Genomic DNA, 22,168 nt, shown 5'->3' on the forward strand with positions numbered 1-22,168 from the left:
AAAGAAAATTGTAGACCTCCACAAGTCTGGTTATTCCTTGGGAGAAATTTCCAAACGCCTGAAGGTAACATGTTCATCTGTACAAACAATAGTACACGAGTATAAACACCATGGGACCATGCAGCCGTCATACCGCTGAGGAAGTAGACGCGTTCTGTCTCCTAGAGATGAACGTACTTTGGTGCAATAAATAAATCATTCTTTCTACTATTATTCTGACATTTCACATTGTTAAAATAAAGTGGTGATCCTAACTGACCTAAGACAGGGAATTTTTACTCTGATTAAATGTCAGGAATTGTGAAAAACGGAGTTTAAATGTACTTGGATAAGGTGTATGTAAACTTCCCACTTCAACTGTATGTCATTATGGGGTATTGTGTGTAGATTGATGAGGGGGAAAAAACATTTAATCCATTTTAGGATAAGGCTGTAAATTAGCAAAATGTGGAAAAAGTGAAGGGGTCTGAATACTTTACGAATGCACTGTAAATAACCCCCTTCTCTTAAACAAAACACCTTCATGACATAACCTTTTTTTTGCAGAACTTCTCAATACATGATTGTGTGAAAGACAAGATTGGTGTCTGCCTGTCCTTATGTGGAAGCGAGGGATGAAAGGAGGAGGGAAGAGAGGAAGAGATGCGGGTTGTATTGTATCCTCAGGTGTAGACTTAGCTGCCCTGCTGCGTCTGGCCGTGCATGTGTTTGGCGACGTCATACACATACATGATGTCCGGCCTCTTCTCTGGGTCAGGGTTAATACACATATCTACCACCTTCCTCAGCTAGATGGAGAGAGGAGTGGAAAGAGAGGGGTGGGCAGAGAGAGGGAGCGACAGAGAGAGATGGAGACAGAAAACAGAGAGAGGAAGACAGAGATATCAGCTATTAGACAGCATACTGAGAGACAGCACAAAGTAAGCCGCCTGTCTCGTGTTAAAATAACATTCCAGACAAATGAACAAATCTAATGACAGAAACACAAATCTCTCATTGTCACCCTCTTCCTGTTTCGATAGCAGCTAACAAGCTACAGGTGTGGTAACAAAATACAGCAGGGGGGGGGGGGGGGGGGGGGTAAGTATGTTAATTTCCCCACGTCCTTGTGAATAGACTTCCAGCCAACCTGAGATAGAGACACACACACACACGTGGCTTGCACATCGCCAAATCAGGCAGAGACATATGCACGTGTATTACATAAAGAGACACACACACACCGTCTCGGAGACAGCCTTTACATTTGAAGCCGAGCGGAGCCACTGATTGGAGCAGATAGACGGTTCAGAGGTGGAACAGCGACCGCCATCATAAAAAAAAAAAAAAAAAAAATGAAGATCGAAAGTGCCTGTGTAAGGTCACTATGGTAACCGCCTGCCAACTTCTTGGCTGCTGTTGTGTGGTGCTAGCCCCGGCGAGTCCTCGTCATGCAGTGTACGGTGTGTGTCAAATCAAATGGTATTCGTCACATGAGCCGAAAACAACTGGTGCTTCCCAACGATGCAGGGTTTAAAAATAATAATACAAATAAAAAGTAACACGAGGAATAAAATAAAATACACAAGAATGGAGCTATATACAGAGAGTATCAGTACCAGATCAATGCAGAGGTAAACATGAAGTATATGATATTTGAGGTAAACATGTACATGAAGACAGGGTAAAGTGACTAGGCATCAGGATAGATAATAATAATAATAAGAGTAAAATAAAGAACAGAGTAGCAGCTCAATAAAGAACAGTGTAAAAGTGTGTGTGCGCGTGTGTGTCAGGGTGTGTGTGTGATGCAAATGCAAACAGTCTTAGTCCCACAGAATGGAGAAAGAGGGGGATTAGCGATGAAGAGATTCAGATATGTAAAATACTGATTTGCCTCTTCGCAGCAGAAAGATGGAGGGGGGACGGAGGGATGGTGTCAGGTGGAGGGGGGAGAGAAGGGGGGAGCAAACGGAGACAGTAAATGACACAACAAAGATGAGCAGCTGACAGTTTCCTGCCGATGCTTCAGGAGCATTGTTTATATCCAGACAGTCGCTGCAGGCAACACCCATCCCATCCCTCCATCTCCTTCTCCATATCTCGCTCTTTCCCTTCCCATCTCTCTCTTTCCTGGATGTGGTGATAGAGGGGTGATATGGGGGCTGGGTGGGGGAAGATGGGTAGCGACTAGCGAGACTCATGCACGCACGCACACACACTATAGGCAGAAACTTAAGCCGGAAGTTCCCTTGGTAAGAACTGTTCAATGTTGGTCTGACCAATTAGAATCTATGCTTCAAGATTATTTTGATCACGCGGACTGGGAAATGTTCCGGGTCGCCTCTGGGAATTGTATTGACGTATACACAGACTGGGTGCCTGGGTTAATCAGGAAATGGATAGAGGATGTTGTTCCTACTGGGATGATTAAAACATATGCAAACCAAAAAAACATGGATAGGTGGCAGCATTCGTGCAAAACTGAAAGAGCGAACCACCACATTTAACCATGGCAAGGTGACTGGGAACATGGATGTGTACAAACAGACCATCTATGTCCTCCGTAAGGCAATCAATGAGGCAAAACAACAGTACAGGGACAAAGCTGAGCCGCAATTTAACGGCTCCTACACAAGACGCATGTGGAAGAGAGTCCAGAAAAATCACAGACTATAAAGGGAAAGCCGGCCACGTCGTGGACACACCTCCTCGCTCCTGGACAAGCTAAAGGGAAAAAAACACGGAGCTGGCGACGCGGGCCCCCACCGCTCACGAGGACTGTGTGCCCCCGATCTCCGTGGCCAACGTAAGACATTAAAGCGTGTTCACCTTCGCAAAGCTTCCAAGCAGCATCCTCAGAGCATGTGCAGACCTGCTGGCGGGTGTGTTTACAGACATATTCAATCTCTCCCCATCCCAGTCTGTTGTCCCCACTTGCTTCAAAATGCCCACCTGTACCCAAGAAAGGAAAGGTAACTGAACTTAACAAGGCCACAGTAAGCATGTCGTCCCCCACGAATGATGACTAGTCTCCCAGTCCCGCTGAAAACCATCCCCACAGCATGATGCTACCACCACCATGCATCACCGTAGGGATGGTGCCAGGTTTCCTCCAGGTGTGATGCTTGGTATTCAAGCCAAAAAGCTCAACCTTGGTTTCATCAGACCAGACAATCTTGTTTCTCATGGTCTGAGAGTCTTTAGGTGCCTTTTGGCAAACTCCAAGCGGGCTGTCATGTGGCTTTTACTGAGGAGTGGCTTCCATCTGGCCACTTTACCTATAAAGGCCTGATTGGTGGAGTGCTGCAGAGATGGTTGTCCTTCTGGAAGGTTCTCCCATCTCCACAGAGGAACTCTGGAGCTCTGTCAGAGTGACCATCGGGTTCTTGGTCACCTCCCTGACCAAGGCCCTTCTCTCCCAATTGCTCAGTTTGGCAGGGCGCACAGTTCTAGGAAGAGTCGTGGTGGATCCAAACTTCTTCCACTTAAGAATGATGGAGGACACTGTTCTTGGGGATCTTCAATGGTGCAGAAATGTTTTGGTACCCTTCCCCAGATCTACGGACAATCCCTTCGACTGCATGGCTTGGTTTTTGCTCTGACATGCACTGTCAACTTTGGGATCTTATATAGACAGCTGTGTGACTTTCCAAATCATGTCCAATCAATTGAATTTACCAACATCTCAAGGATGATCAATGGAAACAAGATGCAACTGAGCTTAATTTCAAGTCTCATAGCAAAAGGTCTGAATACATACTTATGTAAATAAGATGGTCACTCGACCAAAAAATAAATATACATTTGTACAATTCCAAAAATGTATTTTTCCTATTGCTTGCTACATTTCCCTAACAAAAAAATACACCTACCCCCTACAAATGTCAATTCATTATAACCCACATATGAATTAACAAGAGACGTGCTGTAGCCTGCACATAGACTACATAAGGTAAAATGTAGGTACAGTACTGCATTGTATATTAAATCACCGCTTCCAGTTACCCCTGGCGGTGACTCCTCCTGTTAAAGGATTTTTTTCCCTCATGCAATGAAAAGTGTCAAATTAAGATCCGACATCTGTATAGTTGGATCTACAGTGAGGTCTGAAATTCTGTATATGAAAAATGTATATTGTTGGCAAAAATAAAATTGGGGAAATTATATTATTGTTTATGTATACAATTGCTCAGAGAAGTAATATATATTTTCTCAAAAAGATAGGGGTCAAGACTATTGACACTCCTGTTTGGAATACCTTTTAAAACACCACTTTGAAAGGATAATGGCACTGTGCCTTTTTCAAAAATGTTTGATGAGTTGGAGAACACATTGGGAGGGATCTTAGACCATTACTCCTCACAGAATACTTCCAGATTCTTGATATCCTTCATCTGTGCTAATGTACTGCCCTCTTCAATTCAAACCACAGGTTTTTAATGGGTTTCAAGTCCAGAGACTGAGACATTTCCCAAAAGCATCTATTGCATTAACGTTGCTCTTGAAAACGCTCGTAATCTAACGCCTGCCTAAGACCACTCGTGGAACAGCTAATTTTGTCGTTAGATGTTTTTTTTGTCCATCAGCATCACTTTATACACAGACAATCTCCACTAAACATAAACCATGTTATTCTATGTCTTTCTGTCCTCACCGATAACCTCAGAACAAAGTTGACTAAAATACAAAGTTGCCAATGTCTCCGCAATTGATACAAACAAGCAACATATAAAAACATACTTCAAATAAAAACTGAGATGACTGCATTAAAATATAAATACAGTAGGCTATAGGCCTATTTGAATAAAAATTGAAATACTTTTCATGTTCAGAGTTCTATTTTGCTACTTGTAGGCTACCGTCCGTAATATGTCCCTATATATTTCACGCTGTGCAGCCTAGCATGTGCGCAATGAGGTGCCAAATCTCGATTTAGTGCATGATTCTGGGAAGACATTACAATAAGCCGTCTCAATATTTGCAGCCTTAGGTAATATCTTTCTAGGAGCTGAACTGTCATCAGTATGGTGCAATAATTCTAATGTTAAGGTAAGATTTGAATGGAAAGCAGACCCGAAGGCAGCGTTGCCATTCGACCCTATCAGATTCGACACAAGCCTCAACGACACACTTAGAAAATGATCTCTCTGCGTGGTGTTCTGGGAAAGATGCATCGTTAAAAACACTCCTAAGCCTATGTAACTTTCACTATCGGGAATCCGGGCCCTGGAAGGATTCTGTACGGAGGAATTGTCTAAGATCCCTCCCAATGTGTTCTCCAACTCATTTTAGAAAAAGGCTCAGTGCCATTATCCTCACAAGAATATATATTGTATTGAAAGGTATTGAAAACAGGGGTGTCAATAAATTTGACCCCTTGCTCTTTTGAAGAAAATAACAGTATTACTTGTTCAACAAAATCGTTCTCCGAGCAATTGCATTAGTATAAAATAATATAATTTACAAAATGTTGTATACAATATAGCTCAAATACTTGAATTAAACAGTCATTTCTGCTCATCTTTATCAAGGGTGTCAATAATTCCAGACCCCACAGTACGATGAGGTGATTTGGGGGTGAGAGAGAGGGAGAGATGGTAGGGTGAAAGAGGGTAAAGTGGGTGTTGAAGCGGTACCTCTTCAGAGTAGTGGTCGGAAGGGAGTGGAGGGTAGTCACACTGCTCTATCTTCTTACACAGAGAGTACAGGTTCATCTTATCGCCATAGAACGGGCTCTGGAGAGCTGCCATCTGAGGGAGGCAGAGAGAGATCATTTAGTGACACACATGTTCTGCTTCGTGGAAGACAAACAACACTACTGAAACACTACCACACTATCTGAATGTGGCCTTCTCAATGACCATTGGACTTAAAGGGATACCTCAGGATTTTGGCAATGAGGACCTTTATCTACTTCCCAAGAGTTAGATGAACTTGCGCATGCCATTTTTATCTCTCCGTTTCCAGTATGAAGAGTGGAGCCACAAAGAGGATGAATAGTGGCGGAGAGGGGAAGGAGGCTATAGGGAGGGTGGAGAAAGGGGGAGGCAGGGAAGAGCTAGGAGAGGAGAGGCAGACATTAGCAGAAGTAGCCATTGAGACTGGTGTCACTTTTCTTCCAGATGTTACGCTCTCTCTACCCCCTGTCCTCTCTCTTCCTCACACCAGCATTATAATTTTCCACCGCTTAATCAAGCAACTGGAAAATTGCCCAGCAACGAGGGGAGGATAGAAAACGAGACACATTGCTTCCATTGAAGCAGTTACTATACCCCTCTCTCCATCCCTTGGCCGGTCCCTCCATCTCAGAGTGCCAACAGGAGGAGATAAAATAGAGATCAAGGAGCCCAATGAGTGGTGGATATTGTTAAGACAGCCTCTGTCACATCGGCCAATGAGAAATAAGGATGATTGTGCTAGAATCTCAGCAGGAAGTCTCTCCCCTGGACATTCCCCCCGCTGCACCATCACTTACCCACACTAGCACAGTGTGTGGGGCAGGGGGATATGTAGGGTTACTGCATGTATTCCGAGAGAGATAGAGAGAGAGCGAGCTAATGAGAGAGAGAGAGGAGAAAGAGAGAGAAGAGAGAAAAACAGAGAAAGGAGGGGGAGGCAGGCAGCAGCTGTAGCCAGTAAAGGGTTAAACAAGGACCATGGTATTTTCCTGAATCTTCTTCTTTTGACAGATGAAAAATGTCAACTGTCCTGTTTGTATTTGGGAATTTTTGCACTATTCATCTGGTTCATTAATGTCTGCTACTCCTGGCCCCTGACAGCAGCCGGCCCTGCACACACACGAACACACAGGCTCATTTCAGGTTGGGCGAAATGATTGACTCGCTCTATGACCTCCGGGGGCCTGTGTGTGTGTGTGTGTGTGAAGGGAGGGGGGGGGGGGGTCAGCTCATTGGTATTCCAGGGTCGTCTTCCTCACACGCACGCCTGCTGTCTGTCTAAGGGGCTGCTAGTGGCACGCACACATACACACACAAACACCTCAATTTCTCTCTCGCTGGTTCTTTGCCTCCTCCTCTACCCTCTAGCTGTCCAGTGTATGCGTGTTCGTGTGTGTCCTCTATAGTTCAGCTTGTGTGTAAGCATGAGGCCGTAGCCGTGTTATAGAGCATGTATAAAGAGGTCTAGCTTCTCTTAATGAATATTGATCCCTTGCATTAATCCCTCTCTATTATCTATCAGGCTCTCCCCCTCTCCCTCCTGACTCAACTGTTGTAAAGAACTATATTTCAGATGCAATCACTTTTTCTTTCATTTTTCTTTCTTTCTTTCCGTAGTCATAGAACATGACAAATTATGTGGGAAAACAGAACGTTTATGTCTGTTAATCTGCTGTATTAACGTACTGTATAAATTATTGCAGGCCTAGCTGAGAGAGGGAAAGGGAGATAATGTAAGTGTGGACGAGCACACAAATTAATTCACTAAGCAATGACATTAAACTCTGACAGTAGGGAGAGGAGTGGGGAGAGCAGGAACAAAAGTAAAGCTCAGTGGATAACTAACACTGGAATACTATATGAAGCCTTTCAAATCAAATCAAATTTATTTATATAGTCCTTCGTACATCAGCTGATATCTCAAAGTGCTGTACAGAAACCCAGCCTAAAACCCCAAACAGCAAGCAATGCAGGTGTAGAAGCACGGTGGCTAGGAAAAACTCCCTAGAAAGGCCAAAACCTAGGAAGAAACATAGAGAGGAACCAGGCTATGTGGGGTGGCCAGTCCTCTTCTGGCTGTGCCGGGTGGAGATTATAACAGAACATGGCCAAGATGTTCAAATGTTCATAAATGACCAGCATGGTCCAATAATAATAATAATAAGGCAGAACAGTTGAAACTGGAGCAGCAGCACGGCCGGGTGGACTGGGGACAGCAAGGAGTCATCATGTCAGGTAGTCCTGAGGCATGGTCCTAGGGCTCAGGTCCTCCAAGAGAGAGAAAGAAAGAATTAGAGAGAGTACACTTAAATTCACACAGGACACCGAATAGGACAGGAGAAGTACTCCAGATATAACAAACTGACCCTAGCCCCCCGACACAAACTACTGCAGCATAAATACTGGAGGCTGAGACAGGAGGGGTCAAGAGACACTGTGGCCCCATCCGAGGACACCCCCGGACAGGGCCAAACAGGAAGGATATAACCCCACCCACTTTGCCAAAGCACAGCCCCCACACCACTAGAGGGATATCTTCAACCACCAACTTACCATCCTGAGACAAGGCTGAGTATAGCCCACAAAGATCTCCGCCACGGCACAACCCAAGGGGGGGGGGGGGGCGCCAACCCAGACAGGATGACCACATCAGTGACTCAACCCACTCAGGTGACGCACCCCTCCCAGGGACGGTATGAGAGAGCCCCAGTAAGCCAGTGACTCAGCCCCTGTAATAGGGTTAGAGGCAGAGAATCCCAGTGGAAAGAGGGGAACCGGCCAGGCAGAGACAGCAAGGGCGGTTCGTTGCTCCAGAGCCTTTCCGTTCACCTTCCCACTCCTGGGCCAGACTACACTCAATCATATGACCCACTGAAGAGATGAGTCTTCAGTAAAGACTTAAAGGTTGAGACAGAGTTTGCGTCTCTGACATGGGTAGGCAGACCGTTCCATAAAAATGGAGCTCTATAGGAGAAAGCCCTGCCTCCAGCTGTTTGCTTAGAAATTCTAGGGACAATTAGGAGGCCTGCGTCTTGTGACCGTAGCGTACGTGTAGGTATGTACGGCAGGACCAAATCAGAGAGATAGGTAGGAGCAAGCCCATGTAATGCTTTGTAGGTTAGCAGTAAAACCTTGAAATCAGCCCTTGCTTTGACAGGAAGCCAGTGTAGGGAGGCTAGCACTGGAGTAATATGATCACATTTTTTGGTTCTAGTCAGGATTCTAGCAGCCTTATTTAGCACGAACTGAAGTTTATTTAGTGCTTTATCCGGGTAGCCAGAAAGTAGAGCATTGCTGTAGTCTAACCTCGAAGTGACAAAAGCATGGATTAATTTTTCTGCATCATTTTTGGACAGAAAGTTACGTAGATGACAGAAAGACAGAAAGTTACGTAGATGGGAAAAAGCTGTCCTTGAAATGGTCTTGATATGTTCTTCAAAAGAGAGATCAGGGTCCAGAGTAATGCCGAGGTCCTTCACAGTTTTATTTGAGACGACTGTACAACCATTAAGATTAATTGTCAGATTCAACAGAAGATCTCTTTGTTTCTTGGGACCTAGAACAAGCATCTCTGTTTTGACCGAGTTTAAAAGTAGAAAGTTTGCAGCCATCCACTTCCTTATGTCTGAAACACATGCTTCTAGCGAGGGCAATTTTGGGGATTCACCATGTTTCATTGAAATGTACAGCTGTGTGTCATCCGCATAGCAGTGAAAGTTAACATTATGTTTTCGAATGACATCCCCAAGAGGTAAAATATATAGTGAAAACAATAGTGGTCCTAAAACAGAACCTTGAGGAACACCGACATTTACAGTTGATTTGTCAGAGGACAAACCATTCACAGAGACAAACTGATATCTTTCCGACAGATAAGATCTAAACCAGGCAAGAACTTGTCCTTGTAGACCAATTTGGGTTTCCAATCTCTCCAAAAGAATGTGGTGATCGATGGTATCAAAAGCAGCCCTAGGAGCACGAGGACAGATGCAGAGCCTCGGTCTGATGTGCAGTCTCAGTGCTATGATGGGGTCTAAAACCAGACTGAAGCATTTCGTATACATTGTTTGTCTTCAGGAAGGCAGTGAGTTGCTGCGCAACAGCCTTTTCTACAATTTTTGAGAGAAATGGAAGATTCGATATAGGCCAATAGTTTTTTATATTTTCTGGGTCAAGGTTTGGCTTTTTCAAGAGAGGCTTTATTACTGCCACTTAGTGAGTTTGGTACACATCCGGTGGATAGAGAGCTGTTTATTATGTTCAACATAGGAGGGCCAAGCACAGGAAGCAGCTATTTCAGTAGTTTAGTTGGAATATGGTCCAGTATGCAGCTTGAAGGTTTAGAGGTCATGATTATTTTCATCATTGTGTCAAGAGATATAGTACTAAAACACTTGAGCGTCTATCTTGATCCTAGGTCCTGGCAGAGTTGTGCAGACTCAGGACAACTGAGCTTTGAAGGAATACGCAGATTTAAAGAGGAAACCGTAATTTGCTTTCTAATAATCATGATCTTTTCCTCAAAGAAGTTCATGAATTTATCACTGCTAATGTGAAAGCCATCCTCTCTTGGGGAATGCTGCTTTTTAGTTAGCTTTGCGACAGTATCAAAAAGGAATTTCGGATTGTTCTTATTTTCCTCAATTAAGTTAGAAAAATAGGATGATCGAGCAGCAGTAAGCAGTAATATATGTTAAAAGTTCAAGTGAAATGAAGTTCATGTGAAATGAAACTGTGTTTACAGCAGACCTACACGGGTCCTTTTAAGGACTTATAGCTGTTATCTAAAACGAACTTACTATGACTGATATATTAAAATGTTTTATTGAACTAGGCAGGTCAGTTAAGAACAAATTCTTATTTACAATTATGGCCTACCCCGGGGCCAAACCCGGACAATGCTGGGCCAATTGTGCGCCGCCCTATGGGACTCACCAATCATGGCCGGAATCAGGGACTGTAATGACGCCTCTTGCACTGAGATACAGTGCCTTAGATCGCTCCGCCACTTGGGAGACAGATGTATAGATACAACAAGGACACAGAAGATCTCTTAACTTCTTTGGGGTAGGGGGCAGTATTTTCACGCCCGGATGAAAAGCGTGACTAGAGTAAACTGCATGCTACTCAGGCCCAGATGCTAGGATATGCATATTAGATTTGGATAGAAAACACTCTGAGGTTTCTTAAACTATTTGAATGATCTCTGTGAGTATAACAGAACTCATATGGCAGGCAAAAATCGGAGAAAAATCCAACCAAGAAGTGGGAAATCTGAGGTTTGTAGGTTTTCAAGTCTTAGCCTATCCATATTATCATAATGCACTTCCTAAGGGTTCCACTAGATGTCAACAGTCTTTAGAACCTTGTTTCAGGCTTCTACTGTGAAGTGGGAGAGAATGAGAGCTGATTGAATCATGGGTCTGCCAGAAGGCCATATGCTCAGTCAGGCGCGCGCGTGAGAGTTAACTCCGTTCCCTTTCATTTCTAAAGACAAAGGAATTCTCCGGTTGAAACATTGAAGATTTATGATAAAAACATCGTAAAGATTGATTATATACATCGTTTGACATGTTTCTCCGAACTGTAATATAACATTTTTGACTTTGTCTGGACCTAGTGCCTGCGCATTTGGATTACTGTACTAAATGCGTGAACAAAAAGGAGGTATTTGGACATAAATTATGGTCTTTATCGAACAAAACTAACATTTATTGTAGAACTGGGATTCCTGGGAGTGCATTCTGGTGAAGATCATCAAAGGCAAGTGAATATTTATAATGCTATTTCTGACTTTTGTTGACTCCATAACATGGCGGGTATCTATATTGCTTGTTTTGGTCTGAGTGCTGTACTCAGATTATTCCCATGTTGTGCTTTTTCCGTAAAGCTTTTTTTGAAATCTGACACAGCGGTTGCATTAAGGAGAAGTATATCTTTAATTCCATGCATAACACTTTTCATCAACACTTATGAAGAGTATTTCTGTAAATTGACGTAGCTCTCTGCACTTTCACCAGATGTTTTGGAGGCAAAACATAACGTGCCAATGTATAGAGAGATTGGATGTAAATATGAAATTTATCGAACACAACATACATGTATTGTGTAACATGAAGTCCTATGAGTGCCATCTGATGAAGATCAAAGGTTAGTGATTAATTTTCTCTATTTCTACTTTTTGTGACTCCTCTCTGACTGGAAAAATGGCTGTGTATTTTTGTGACTAGGTACTGACCTAACATAATCGCATGGTATGCTTTTGTCGTAAAGTCTTTTTGAAATCGGACACTGTGGTGGGATTAACAACACGTTTATCTTTAAAATTGTGTATAATACATGTATGGTTGAGGAATTTTAAATATGAGATTTCTGTTGTTTGAATTTGGCGCCCTGCACTTTCACTGGATGTTGGTCAGGTGGGACATGAGCGTCCCACGTACCCTAGAGAGGTTAACAATCTTTAGCATGTTCTCATCTTGTATTTGTCCCATTTAAAAGGTCAAACACACAGTGGCATAAAGCTATATGGGGAGGGAAGTGAGAGGAGAGTGGTTTCAAACAGAAACATGTGGTCCAACAGAGAGAGACATCAAGACTTAAACTGGTGTGTTCATGTTGACGGTAAAACTTTAAAACCTCTTAAGGATTAGCCCCTTTTGCCCCCAATTTTCAACCTAAAATGACATACCCAAATCTAACTGCCTGTAGCAATGGACCTGAAGCAAGAATATGCATATTTGTGATACCATTTGAAAGGAAAAACTGTGATGTTTGTGGAAACGTTAAATTAAATGTAGGAGAGCATAACACATTAGATCTGGTAAGATATAATACAAAGAAAAAACATGTGTTTAAAAAAGAATGTTGGTTCCATCATCTTTGAAATGCAAGACAAAGACCATTATATCACTTAGGAGTCTAGGCGCAATTTAGATTTTGGCCACTAGATGGCAGCAGTGTATGTGTAAACCATTAGACTGATCCAATGAACATTTGCATTACTGTTCAAAATGTTGTATCAAGTCTGCCCAAATGTATCGAATTTGTCAACTGATACATTTTTATACTATAGAGAACATACAGAAATGATATGGTAATAAAAAAATGCAGTTTACACACTCCCAGGAATGCCATAAATGATGGCTAATTAGCTTCCCTACAGAAAAGCCACTAACCTTCACACATCTATATGGGGTGGGGGGTTTCAAACTGTAGAACCCAGTTCCTACATTTTAATATAAAATTATATTTTATCAAACAAAACTATGCTGCATTGTATCTCTGCGACCCTCAGGATGACATATCAGAGCAAGATTACTGAATGTGAGTACATTATTTACCTTCAGAAGTAAATAACCAGTTGCCACGATAAAAGTTCTGTTGTTGTGCACTCTCCTCAAACCATAGCATGTTATTTTTTCACTGTAATAGCTACTGTAAATTGGACAGTGTGGTTAGATTAACAAGAATGTAAGCGTTCTGCCCATATAAAACATGTCTATGTCCAGGGAAATGTTCTTGTTATTTACAAAGTCATGCTAATTACATTAGCGCACATTAGAGACGACCAAGAGTTAGGGATGGGAGAGTTGGAGAGTAACAGGGAGGGGAGGACAGAGGGGAAACGCTTTCTTGTCTGTGAGCCGAAAAAGCTAACTTGAGGTCAAATCAAATCAAATGTTATTTGACATGACCGAATACAACAGGTGTTGACCTTTCAGTGAAATGCTTACTTTACAAGCCCTTAACCAACAACGCAGTTTTAAGAAAAATTGGAAAAAAATAAAGAAATAAAAGTAACAAATAATTAAAGAGCAGCAGTAATATAACAATTGCGAGGCTATATACAGGGGGTACCGGTACAGAGTCAAGGCAAGGTGCCGGGGCACCGGTTAGTCGAGGTAATTGAGGTAATATGTACATGTAGGTAGAGTTATTAAAGTGACTATGCATAGATAATAACAGAGAGTAGCAGCAGCGTAAAGGAGGAGGGGGCAATGCAAATAGTCTGGGTAGCCATTTGATTAGATGTTTAGGGGTCTTATGGCTAGGTGTTAGAAGCTGTTTAGAAGCCTCTTGGACCTAGACTTGGCGCTCCGGTACAGCTTGCCATGCGATAGCAGAGAGAACAGTCACGACTAGGGTGGCTGGAGTCTTTGACAATTTTAAGGGCCTTCCTCTGACCTACCCCGCCTGGTACAGAGGTCCTGGATGGCAGGAAGCTTGGCCCCAGTGATGTACTGGGCCATTCGCACTACCCTCTGTAGTGCCTTATGGTCGTAGACCAAGCAGTTGCCATACCAGGCAATGACGCAACCAGCTCTTGATGATGCACCTGTAGAAACTTTTGAGGATCTGAGGACTCATGCCAAATCTTTTCAGTCTCCTGAGGGGGAGGCCCAGTTAGTTTGTTGGTGATGTGGACACCAAGGAACTTGAAACTCTCAACCTGCTCCACTACAGCCCAGTCGATGACAATGGGGGCACGCTCTGTCCTCTTTTTCCTGTAGTCCACAATCATCTCCTCTGTCTTGATCACGCTGAGTTAAGTTAGCCTTAAATTAACTAGGCAAGTCAGTTAAGAACAAATACTACTGGGGAACAGTGGGTTAACTGCCTTGCTCAGGGGTAGAACGACAGATTTTTACCTTGTCAGCTCGGGGTTTCGATACAGCAACCTTTTGGTTAATGGCCCAACGCTCTAAACACTAGGCTACCTGCCGTCCCAATGGAGAGGAGAGAGGTTGTTGTCCTTGCACCACATGGTCAGGACTCTGACCTCCTCCCTATAGGCTGTCTCATCATTGTCGGTGATCAGGCCTACAACTCGTGTCATCAGCAAATGTAATGACGGTGTTGGAAGTAAGCTGGGAGTACAGTAGGGGACTGAGCACGCACCTCTGAGGGGCCCTCGTGTTGAGGATCAGAGTAGGCGGATGTGTTGTTACCTACCCTTACCACCTGGGGGCGGTCCGTCAGGAAGTCCAATATCCAGTTGCAGAGGGATGTTTAGTCCCAGGGTCCTTAGCTTTGTGATGAGCTTGGTCAATGAATAGCATTCTCACATAGGTGTTCCTTTTGTCCAGGTGGAAAAGGTCAGTGTGGAGTACAATAATGATTGCATCATCTGTGGAACTGTTAGGGGGTTAAGCAAATTGGAGTGGGTCGAGGGTTTCTGGGATAATGGTGTTGATGTGAGCCATGTCCAGCCATTCAAAGCACTTGGCTATAGACATGAGTGCTATGGGTCGGTAGTCATTTAGGCAGGTTACCTTAGTGTTCTTGGGCATAGGGACTATGGTGGTCTGCTTGAAACATGTTGGTAATACAGACTCAGACAGGGAGAAATTTAAAATGTCAGTGAAGACAGTTGGTTAGCGCATGTTTGGAGTACATGTCCAGGTAATCCGTCTGGCCCTGCGGCCTTTTGAATGTTTACCTGTTTAAAGGTCTTACTCACATCGGCTGCGGAGAGCGTGACCACACAGTCATCCGGAACATCTGATGCCCTCATGCATATAGTTACTTGCCTTAAAGCGAGCATAAAAGTAATTTAGCTCGTCTAGTAGGCTCGTGTCACTGGGCAGCTCTCGTCTGTGCTTCCCTTTGTAGTCTGTAATAGTTTGGAAGCCCTACCACACGCGACAAGCGTCGGAGCCGGTGTAGTACGATTTGATCTTAGTCCTGTATTGACGGTTCATCGGATGGTTCATCAGAGGGCATAGTGGGATTTCTTATAAACTTCCAGGTTAGAGTCCCGCTCCTTGAAAGTGACTGATGTAGTGTACTCCTCAATGCCATCGGAAGAATCCCAGAACATATTTGAGTCTGTGCTAGCAAAACAGTCCAGCAGCAACATTATGTACAAAATAAGTTATAAACAATGAGAAAAATATATATATAATTAGCACGGTTGGTTAAGAGTAGAGGTCGACCGATTTATCGGAATGGCAAATTAATTATGGCCGATTTCATAACAATCGGAAATCTGTATTTTTGGTTGATTATTATTATTTATTTTTTGACACCTTTATTTAATCTTTATTTAACGAGACAAGTCAGTTAAGAACAAATTCTTATTTTCAATGACGGCCTAGGAACAGTGGGTTAACTGCCTTGTTAAGGGGCAGAAAGACAGATTTTTACCTTGTCAGCTCTGGGATTCAATCTTGCAACCTTACGGTTAACTAGTCCAATGCTCTAACCACCTGCCTCTCATTGCACTCGACGAGGAGCCTGCCTGTTACGCGAATGCAGTAGAAGCCAAGGTAGGTTGCTAGCTAGCATCTTATAAAAAACAATCAATCATAATCACTAGTTAACTACACATGGTTGATGCTAGATAAACTAGTAATATCGTGTCCTGCGTTGCATATAATCGATGAAACGCTGGGGGATGATATAACAAAAGCGCATTTGCAAAAAAAGCACAATCGTTGGACGACTGTACCTAACCATAAACACCAATACCTTTCTTAAAATCAATACACAGAAGTATATCTTTTTTTAAACCTGCATATTTAGCTAAAATAAATCCAGGTTAGCAGGCAATATTAACCAGGTGAAATTGTGTCACTTCTCTTGCGTTGTACGTAGAGTCAGGTTATATGCAACAGTTTGGGCAGCCTGGCTCTTTGCGAACTAATTTGCCAGAATTTTACGTAATTATGACATAACATTGAAGGTTGTACAATGTAACAGGAATATTTAGACTTAGGGATGCCACCCGTGAGACAAAAAACCGAACGGTTCCGTATTTCACTGAAATAATAAACATTTTGTTTCCTGATTCGACCATATTAATGACCAAAGGCTTGTATTTCTGTGTGTTATGTTATAATCAAGTCTATGATTTGATAGAGAAGGCAGCAGCAGGCTCGTAAGCATTCATTCAAACAGCACTTTCGTACATTTTGCCAGCAGCAAGCACAGCCCTGTTTATGACTTCAAGCCTATCAGCCTAATGGCTGGTGTAACCGATGTGAAATGGCTAGCTAGTTAGCGGGGTGCGCGCTAATAGCGTTTCAAACGTCACTCGCTCTGAGACTTGGAGTAGATATTCCCACAACTTTTGTGGAGCGATGGGTAACGCTGCTTCGAGTGTGGCTGTTGTCGATGTGTTCCTGGTTCGAGCCCAGGTAGGGGCGAGGAGAGGAACAGAAGCTATATTGTTACACTGGCAATACTAAAGTGCCTATAAGAACATCCAATAGTCAAAGGTATATGAAATACAAATGGTAGAGAGAGAAATAGTCCTATAAATACTATATTAACTACAACCTAAAACCTCTTACCTTGGAATATTGAAGTCATGTTAAAAGGAACCACCAACTTTCATATGTTCTCATGTTCTGAGCAAGGAATTCAAACGTTAGCTTTTTTACATGGCACATATTGCACTTTTACTTTCTTCTCCAACACTTTTGTTTTTGTATTATTTAAACCAAATTGAACATGTTTCATTATTTATTTGAGGCTAAATGGATTTTTATTGATGTATTATATTAAGTTAAAATAAGTGTTAATTTAGTATTGTTGTAATTGTCATTATTACAAATAAATAAATAAAAATGTCCGATTAATCGGTATCAGCTTTTTTTTGGTCCTCCAATAAATCGGTATCGGTGTTGAAAAATCATAATTGGTCGACCTCTAGTGAAGAGCCTATTAAACGGCCGCCATCCCCTCCGGCGCCATCTTACAATCGGTAGGTCTGGGCCGGGGAGGGGGTGCAGTGAGACCGCCATATTGATGACCTACACGTGGCCAAATCAAAAAACGAATTTGATTTGTCACATGCTCCGAATACAACAGGTGTTGACCTTAAAGTGAAATACTTACTTTAAATGTTTTATTGGTCACATACACATGGCTAGCAGATGTTTAAGCTTGTGCTTCTAGTTCCAACAGTGCAGTAATATCTAATAAGTAATCGAACAATTTACCAACAACTACCTACACATACACATAAATCTGAAGGGGTGAATGAGAATATGTACATATGAATAGATGGATGAGCGATTGCCGAGCGGCATAGGCAAGGAGCAATAGATGCTATAAAATACAGTATATACATATGAGTAATGTAAGATATGTAAACATTTTTAAAGTGCCATTATTTAAAGTGGCATTGTTTAAAGTGACTAGAGATCCATTTACTAAAGTGGCCAGTGATTAGGTCTCAATGTAGGCAGCAGCCTCTCCGAGTTAGTGATTTCTGTTTAAGAGTCTGGTGGCCTTCTTATAGAAGCTGTTTTTCAGTCTCTCGGTCCCAGCTTTGATGCACCTGTACTGACCTCGCATTCTGGATGGTAGCGGTGTGAACAGGCAGTGGCTCGGGTGGTTGATGTTCTTGATGATCTTTTTGGCCTTCCTGTGACATCAGGTGCTGTAGGTGTCATGGAGGTTAGGTAGTTTGCCCCCAGTGATGCGTTGTGCAGACCACACCACCCTCTGGAGAGCCTTGCGGTTGAGGGAGGTGGAGTTGCCGTACCAGGCTGTTGAACAGCCCGACAGGATGCTCTCAATTATGCACCTGTAAAATTGTCAGGGTTTTGGGTGACAAGCCAAATTTCTTCAGCCTCTTGAGGTTGAAGAGGCGCTGTTGCGCCTTCTTCACCACACTGTCTGTGTGGGTGGACCATTTCAGTTTGTCCGTGATGTGTACGCAGAGGATCTTAAAACTTTCCACCTTCTCCACTGCTGTCCCGTCGATGTGGATAGGGGGGGTGCTCCCTCTGCTATTTCCTGAAGTCCACGATCATCTCGTTTGTTTTGTTGAAGTTGAGTGAGAGGCTGTTTTGCTGACATCACACTACAAGTGCCTCACCTCCTCCCTATAAGCTGTCTCGTCGTTGTTGGAAATCAAGCCTACTACTGTTGTGTCATCTGCAAACTTGACGATTGTGTTGGAGGCGTGCATGGCCACGCAGTCGTCGGTGAACAGGGAGTACAGGAGGGGGTTGAACACAACACTGGGTCCCACAAGGGTGTGAGGGTGAGCGAAGTGGAGATGTTGTTTCCTACCTTCACCACCTGGAGGTGGCCCGTCAGAAAGTCCAGGACCCAATTGCACAGGGCGGTGTTGAGACCCAGGGCTTCCAGCTTGATGATGAGCTTGGAGGGTACTATGGTGTTGAATTCTGAGCTCTAGTCAATGAACAGCATTCTTACATAGGTATTCCTCTTGTCCAGATGGGATAGAGCATTGGGCAGTGTGCAGTGTGATGGCGATTGCATCGTCTGTGGATATGTTGGGGCGGTATGCAAACTGAAGTGGGTCTAGGGTGGCCGGTAACATGGAAGTGAGATGATCCTTGACTAGTCTCTCAAAACACTTCACGATGACAGAAGTGAGTGCTACAGGGCGGTAGTCATTTAGTTCAGTTACCTTTGCCTTCTTGGGTACAGGAACAACGGTGGCCATCTTGAAGCATGTGGGGACTTGGATAGGGAGCGATTGAATATGTCCGTAAACACACCAGCCAGCTGGTCTGCGCATGCTCAGAGGACGCCGTCTGGGCCAGCAGCCTTGCAAGGGTTAATACGTTTAAATGTTTTACTCACGTTGGCACGGAGAAGGGTCCTTGTTTGTGGGCTGCGACGTTGGCACGGTATTATCCTCAAAGTGGGCAAAGAAGGTGTTTAGTTTGTCTTGTGTACTCCTCAATGCCATCGGAAGAACCCCGGAACATATTCCAGTCTGTGCTAGCAAAACAGTCCTGTAGTTTAGCATCTGCTTCATCTGACCACTTTTTTTATTGACCGAATCACGGGTGCTCACTGCTTTAATTTTTGCTTGTAAGCCGGAATTAGGAGGATAGAATTATGGTCAAAACTGACAAATGGAGGGCGAGGGAGAGCTTTGTACGCATCTCTGTGTTTGGAGTAAAGGGTTCTGAGTGTGGTCTTAGTTCCAGCATCGGCCTGTCGTGGCATGTAGACAGCTACGAAAAATACAGATGAAAACTCTCTTGGTAGATGGTGTGGTCTACAGCTTATAATGAGATATTCTACATCAGGTGGCGCTCCTAGTGGCCAGTTGGTTAAGGGCCAATAAAATGGCTGCCATCTCTCAGGCGCCATCATCAATCTCCAACCTGCTGTTGTCTTTTCCCTCCTGGTCACCAAGGGAGACCACCCCGGCAACTAGGCATCGTCCCGTTACCACAATGCCGGAGGTGGGCAAGGTCAGGTGAATATAATGGGGTGACAAACATCACAAACAAACATGCATGCACATGTGGACACGCACACACACGATCCTCAATCAAACAGTATAGGAGATGCAGACAGAGAGACAATGGCCAGGTATAGTCTGTCTTTCACCCATCTAGAACCCCAAGCATAACACTGAAACATGTATATTCTCTCGCACGCACGCACACACACACGTTTGACCCTCAGACATTCAAGAACCTTACATCCAACACACACACACACACCTGTAAGACCTGTCCCCCTCGCTCTCCCCCTCTCGTGTGGTCTGTAAGGTGGAAAGGGTTCTGAGAGGGTCATTTTACTAGTCAGTATCAGTGCTCAGCACAACCACCCAGTTGATCTGCACCACATGGACATGTCACTGTGAATTCCCTGCTAGCTTCAAACACACAACAGCTCTCATATCCACCTTTATCCCAGTAATGTGTGTGGGTATGGGTTTCTGTGTACATTATGCCACAGTACAGTATATGTGTATACATTACCTCGTAGAGCAGGCAGCCTAGAGACCAGATGTCAGATTTGAAGTTGTATCCGTTTTCATGTATTCTCTCTGGAGACATGTAGTACGGGGTCCCCACTGGAACAGACAGACAGGGAGAGAGAGAGCGAGACATTAGCCTGTTGCCTCTCCAACCTAGCCATTCCAGCACACCACATATGTCCCAACACACACAACCTTAGAGAGAGAGTGAGAAGGGCAGAAAAAGAGATCCAAGAGATCTCACAAACACACACATGCATGCGAACTGCTAGTCCACTACCTCACAGCTCTGGTTCAGCTCTCGTTAACATACCTCATCATGATCAGAAACAGGAGTCAAACAGACATTACACTCTGGCTCTGAAACTCAATAATCCAAATGCCATGCTGCCTGGCCCAGCTCCAGACCACACAATCATATAGTACAATCACACAGATCATGTACAGATAGGTGTAGTTACACTGCCGCACCACAGAGGGCACTAGTGAGCCTGATTGGGGGGGAAGATAGCTAATAGAAAGAGAGACCAAATACAGGTGGTTGAGCTACAGTACCGATCAAAAGTTTGGACACCAACTCTTAGAGTTTTTCTATATTTGTACTATTTTCTACATTGTAGAATAACAACAAAGACCTCAAAACTATGAAATAACACATAGGGAATCATGTAGTAACCAAAAAAAAGTGTTAAACTAATTAAAATATATTCTATATATGAGATTCTTCAAAGGAGCCATCCTTTGCCTTGATGACAACCAGCTTCATGAGGTAGTTACCTGGAAAGCATTTCAATTAACAGGTGTGCCTTGTTAAAAGTTAATTTGTTGAATTTCTTTCCTTCCTAATGCTTTTGAGCCACAATTCAATCCCATTCAAAATCCTATTTTCCCTAACCCTAAAACCGAACCTTAACCCTAACCCTAGCTCCTAACCCTAAACATAATTCTAATCCTAAACCTAATTCTAACCTTAACCCTAAACCCCCTACAAATAGCATTTGAACTTGTGGGGACTAACAAACTGTCCCCAGTTGGTCAAATGTTTGTTCATTTACTATTCTTGTGGGGACATCTGGTCCACAAGCATAGTTATAAACACGTCCACAAACATTAATATGTTGAGGGGAAATATTCCAATGTATAATGTAATTCGTTTTAATAAACCTATTACGGGGAATTCTATAAGAGTTCATGTCTTTCAGTGCAGAATTGAAAGTGAGCACTTCTATTCGAGTGTGGTTTTTAATTGGGCGTGCGAAAATATTTCTTTATATATAATGATTTGTGACCTATAACTCTAAAAAATCATCATTCGCTTCCAACCATCAACTACAGAAAGAGGTGGATCGAGGTAAGGGACAGAAAGAGAGAGAGGAGCGAGAGAGAGAAACAGAACAGAGAGAGCGAGAAGAGAGAGAGCGAGAGAGGAGAAAGAGAAGAGCGAGAGAAAGAGAGAGAGAAGAGAGAGAAAGAGAGCGGAGAGAAAAAGAGAAAAATAGAAAAAGCGAGAGAGAAGAGAGAGAGAGAAAAGAAGAGAGAGAAAAGAGAGAGAAGAAAAGAGAAGAGGAGAGAAAGAGAGAAAAGAAAAAGAGAGAGGAAGAAAGGAAAAAGAGAGAGAGAAAAAGAGAGAGAAGAAAAGAGAGAGAGAAAAGAGAGAGAGAGAGAAAAGAGAAAAGAGAGAAAAAGAAAAGAGAGAGAGAGAGAAAGAAAAGAGAGAGAGAGAAAGAGAGAGAGAAAAGAGAGAGAAAGAAAAGAGAGAGAGAGAAAGAGAGAGAAGAAAGAGAGAGAAAAGAGAGAGAGA

The 22,168-nt window shown here is 43.3% G+C and overlaps 1 protein-coding gene across 3 annotated transcripts in view; it reads right to left on the reverse strand.

Moving 5' to 3' along the window:
- Nucleotides 1-395: 395 nt before the first annotated feature.
- The window catches only part of LOC109898165 (serine/threonine-protein kinase Nek7), a 174,898-nt gene continuing 153,125 nt past the window's right edge, over nt 396-22,168 (reverse strand). For all 3 annotated transcript variants that reach the window (XM_031833720.1, XM_031833719.1, XM_031833721.1), the window contains 3 exons: nt 20,369-20,463; nt 5,619-5,732; nt 396-788 (listed from right to left, as the gene is read on the reverse strand). In XM_031833720.1, the coding sequence (XP_031689580.1) occupies nt 675-788; nt 5,619-5,732; nt 20,369-20,463 (323 nt within the window). In that variant the 3' untranslated portion in view covers nt 396-674. The remainder of the gene's footprint in view (nt 789-5,618; nt 5,733-20,368; nt 20,464-22,168) is intronic.

This window comes from Oncorhynchus kisutch, linkage group LG10 (genome assembly GCF_002021735.2).
Source record: "Oncorhynchus kisutch isolate 150728-3 linkage group LG10, Okis_V2, whole genome shotgun sequence".
Taxonomy (NCBI): domain Eukaryota; kingdom Metazoa; phylum Chordata; class Actinopteri; order Salmoniformes; family Salmonidae; genus Oncorhynchus; species Oncorhynchus kisutch.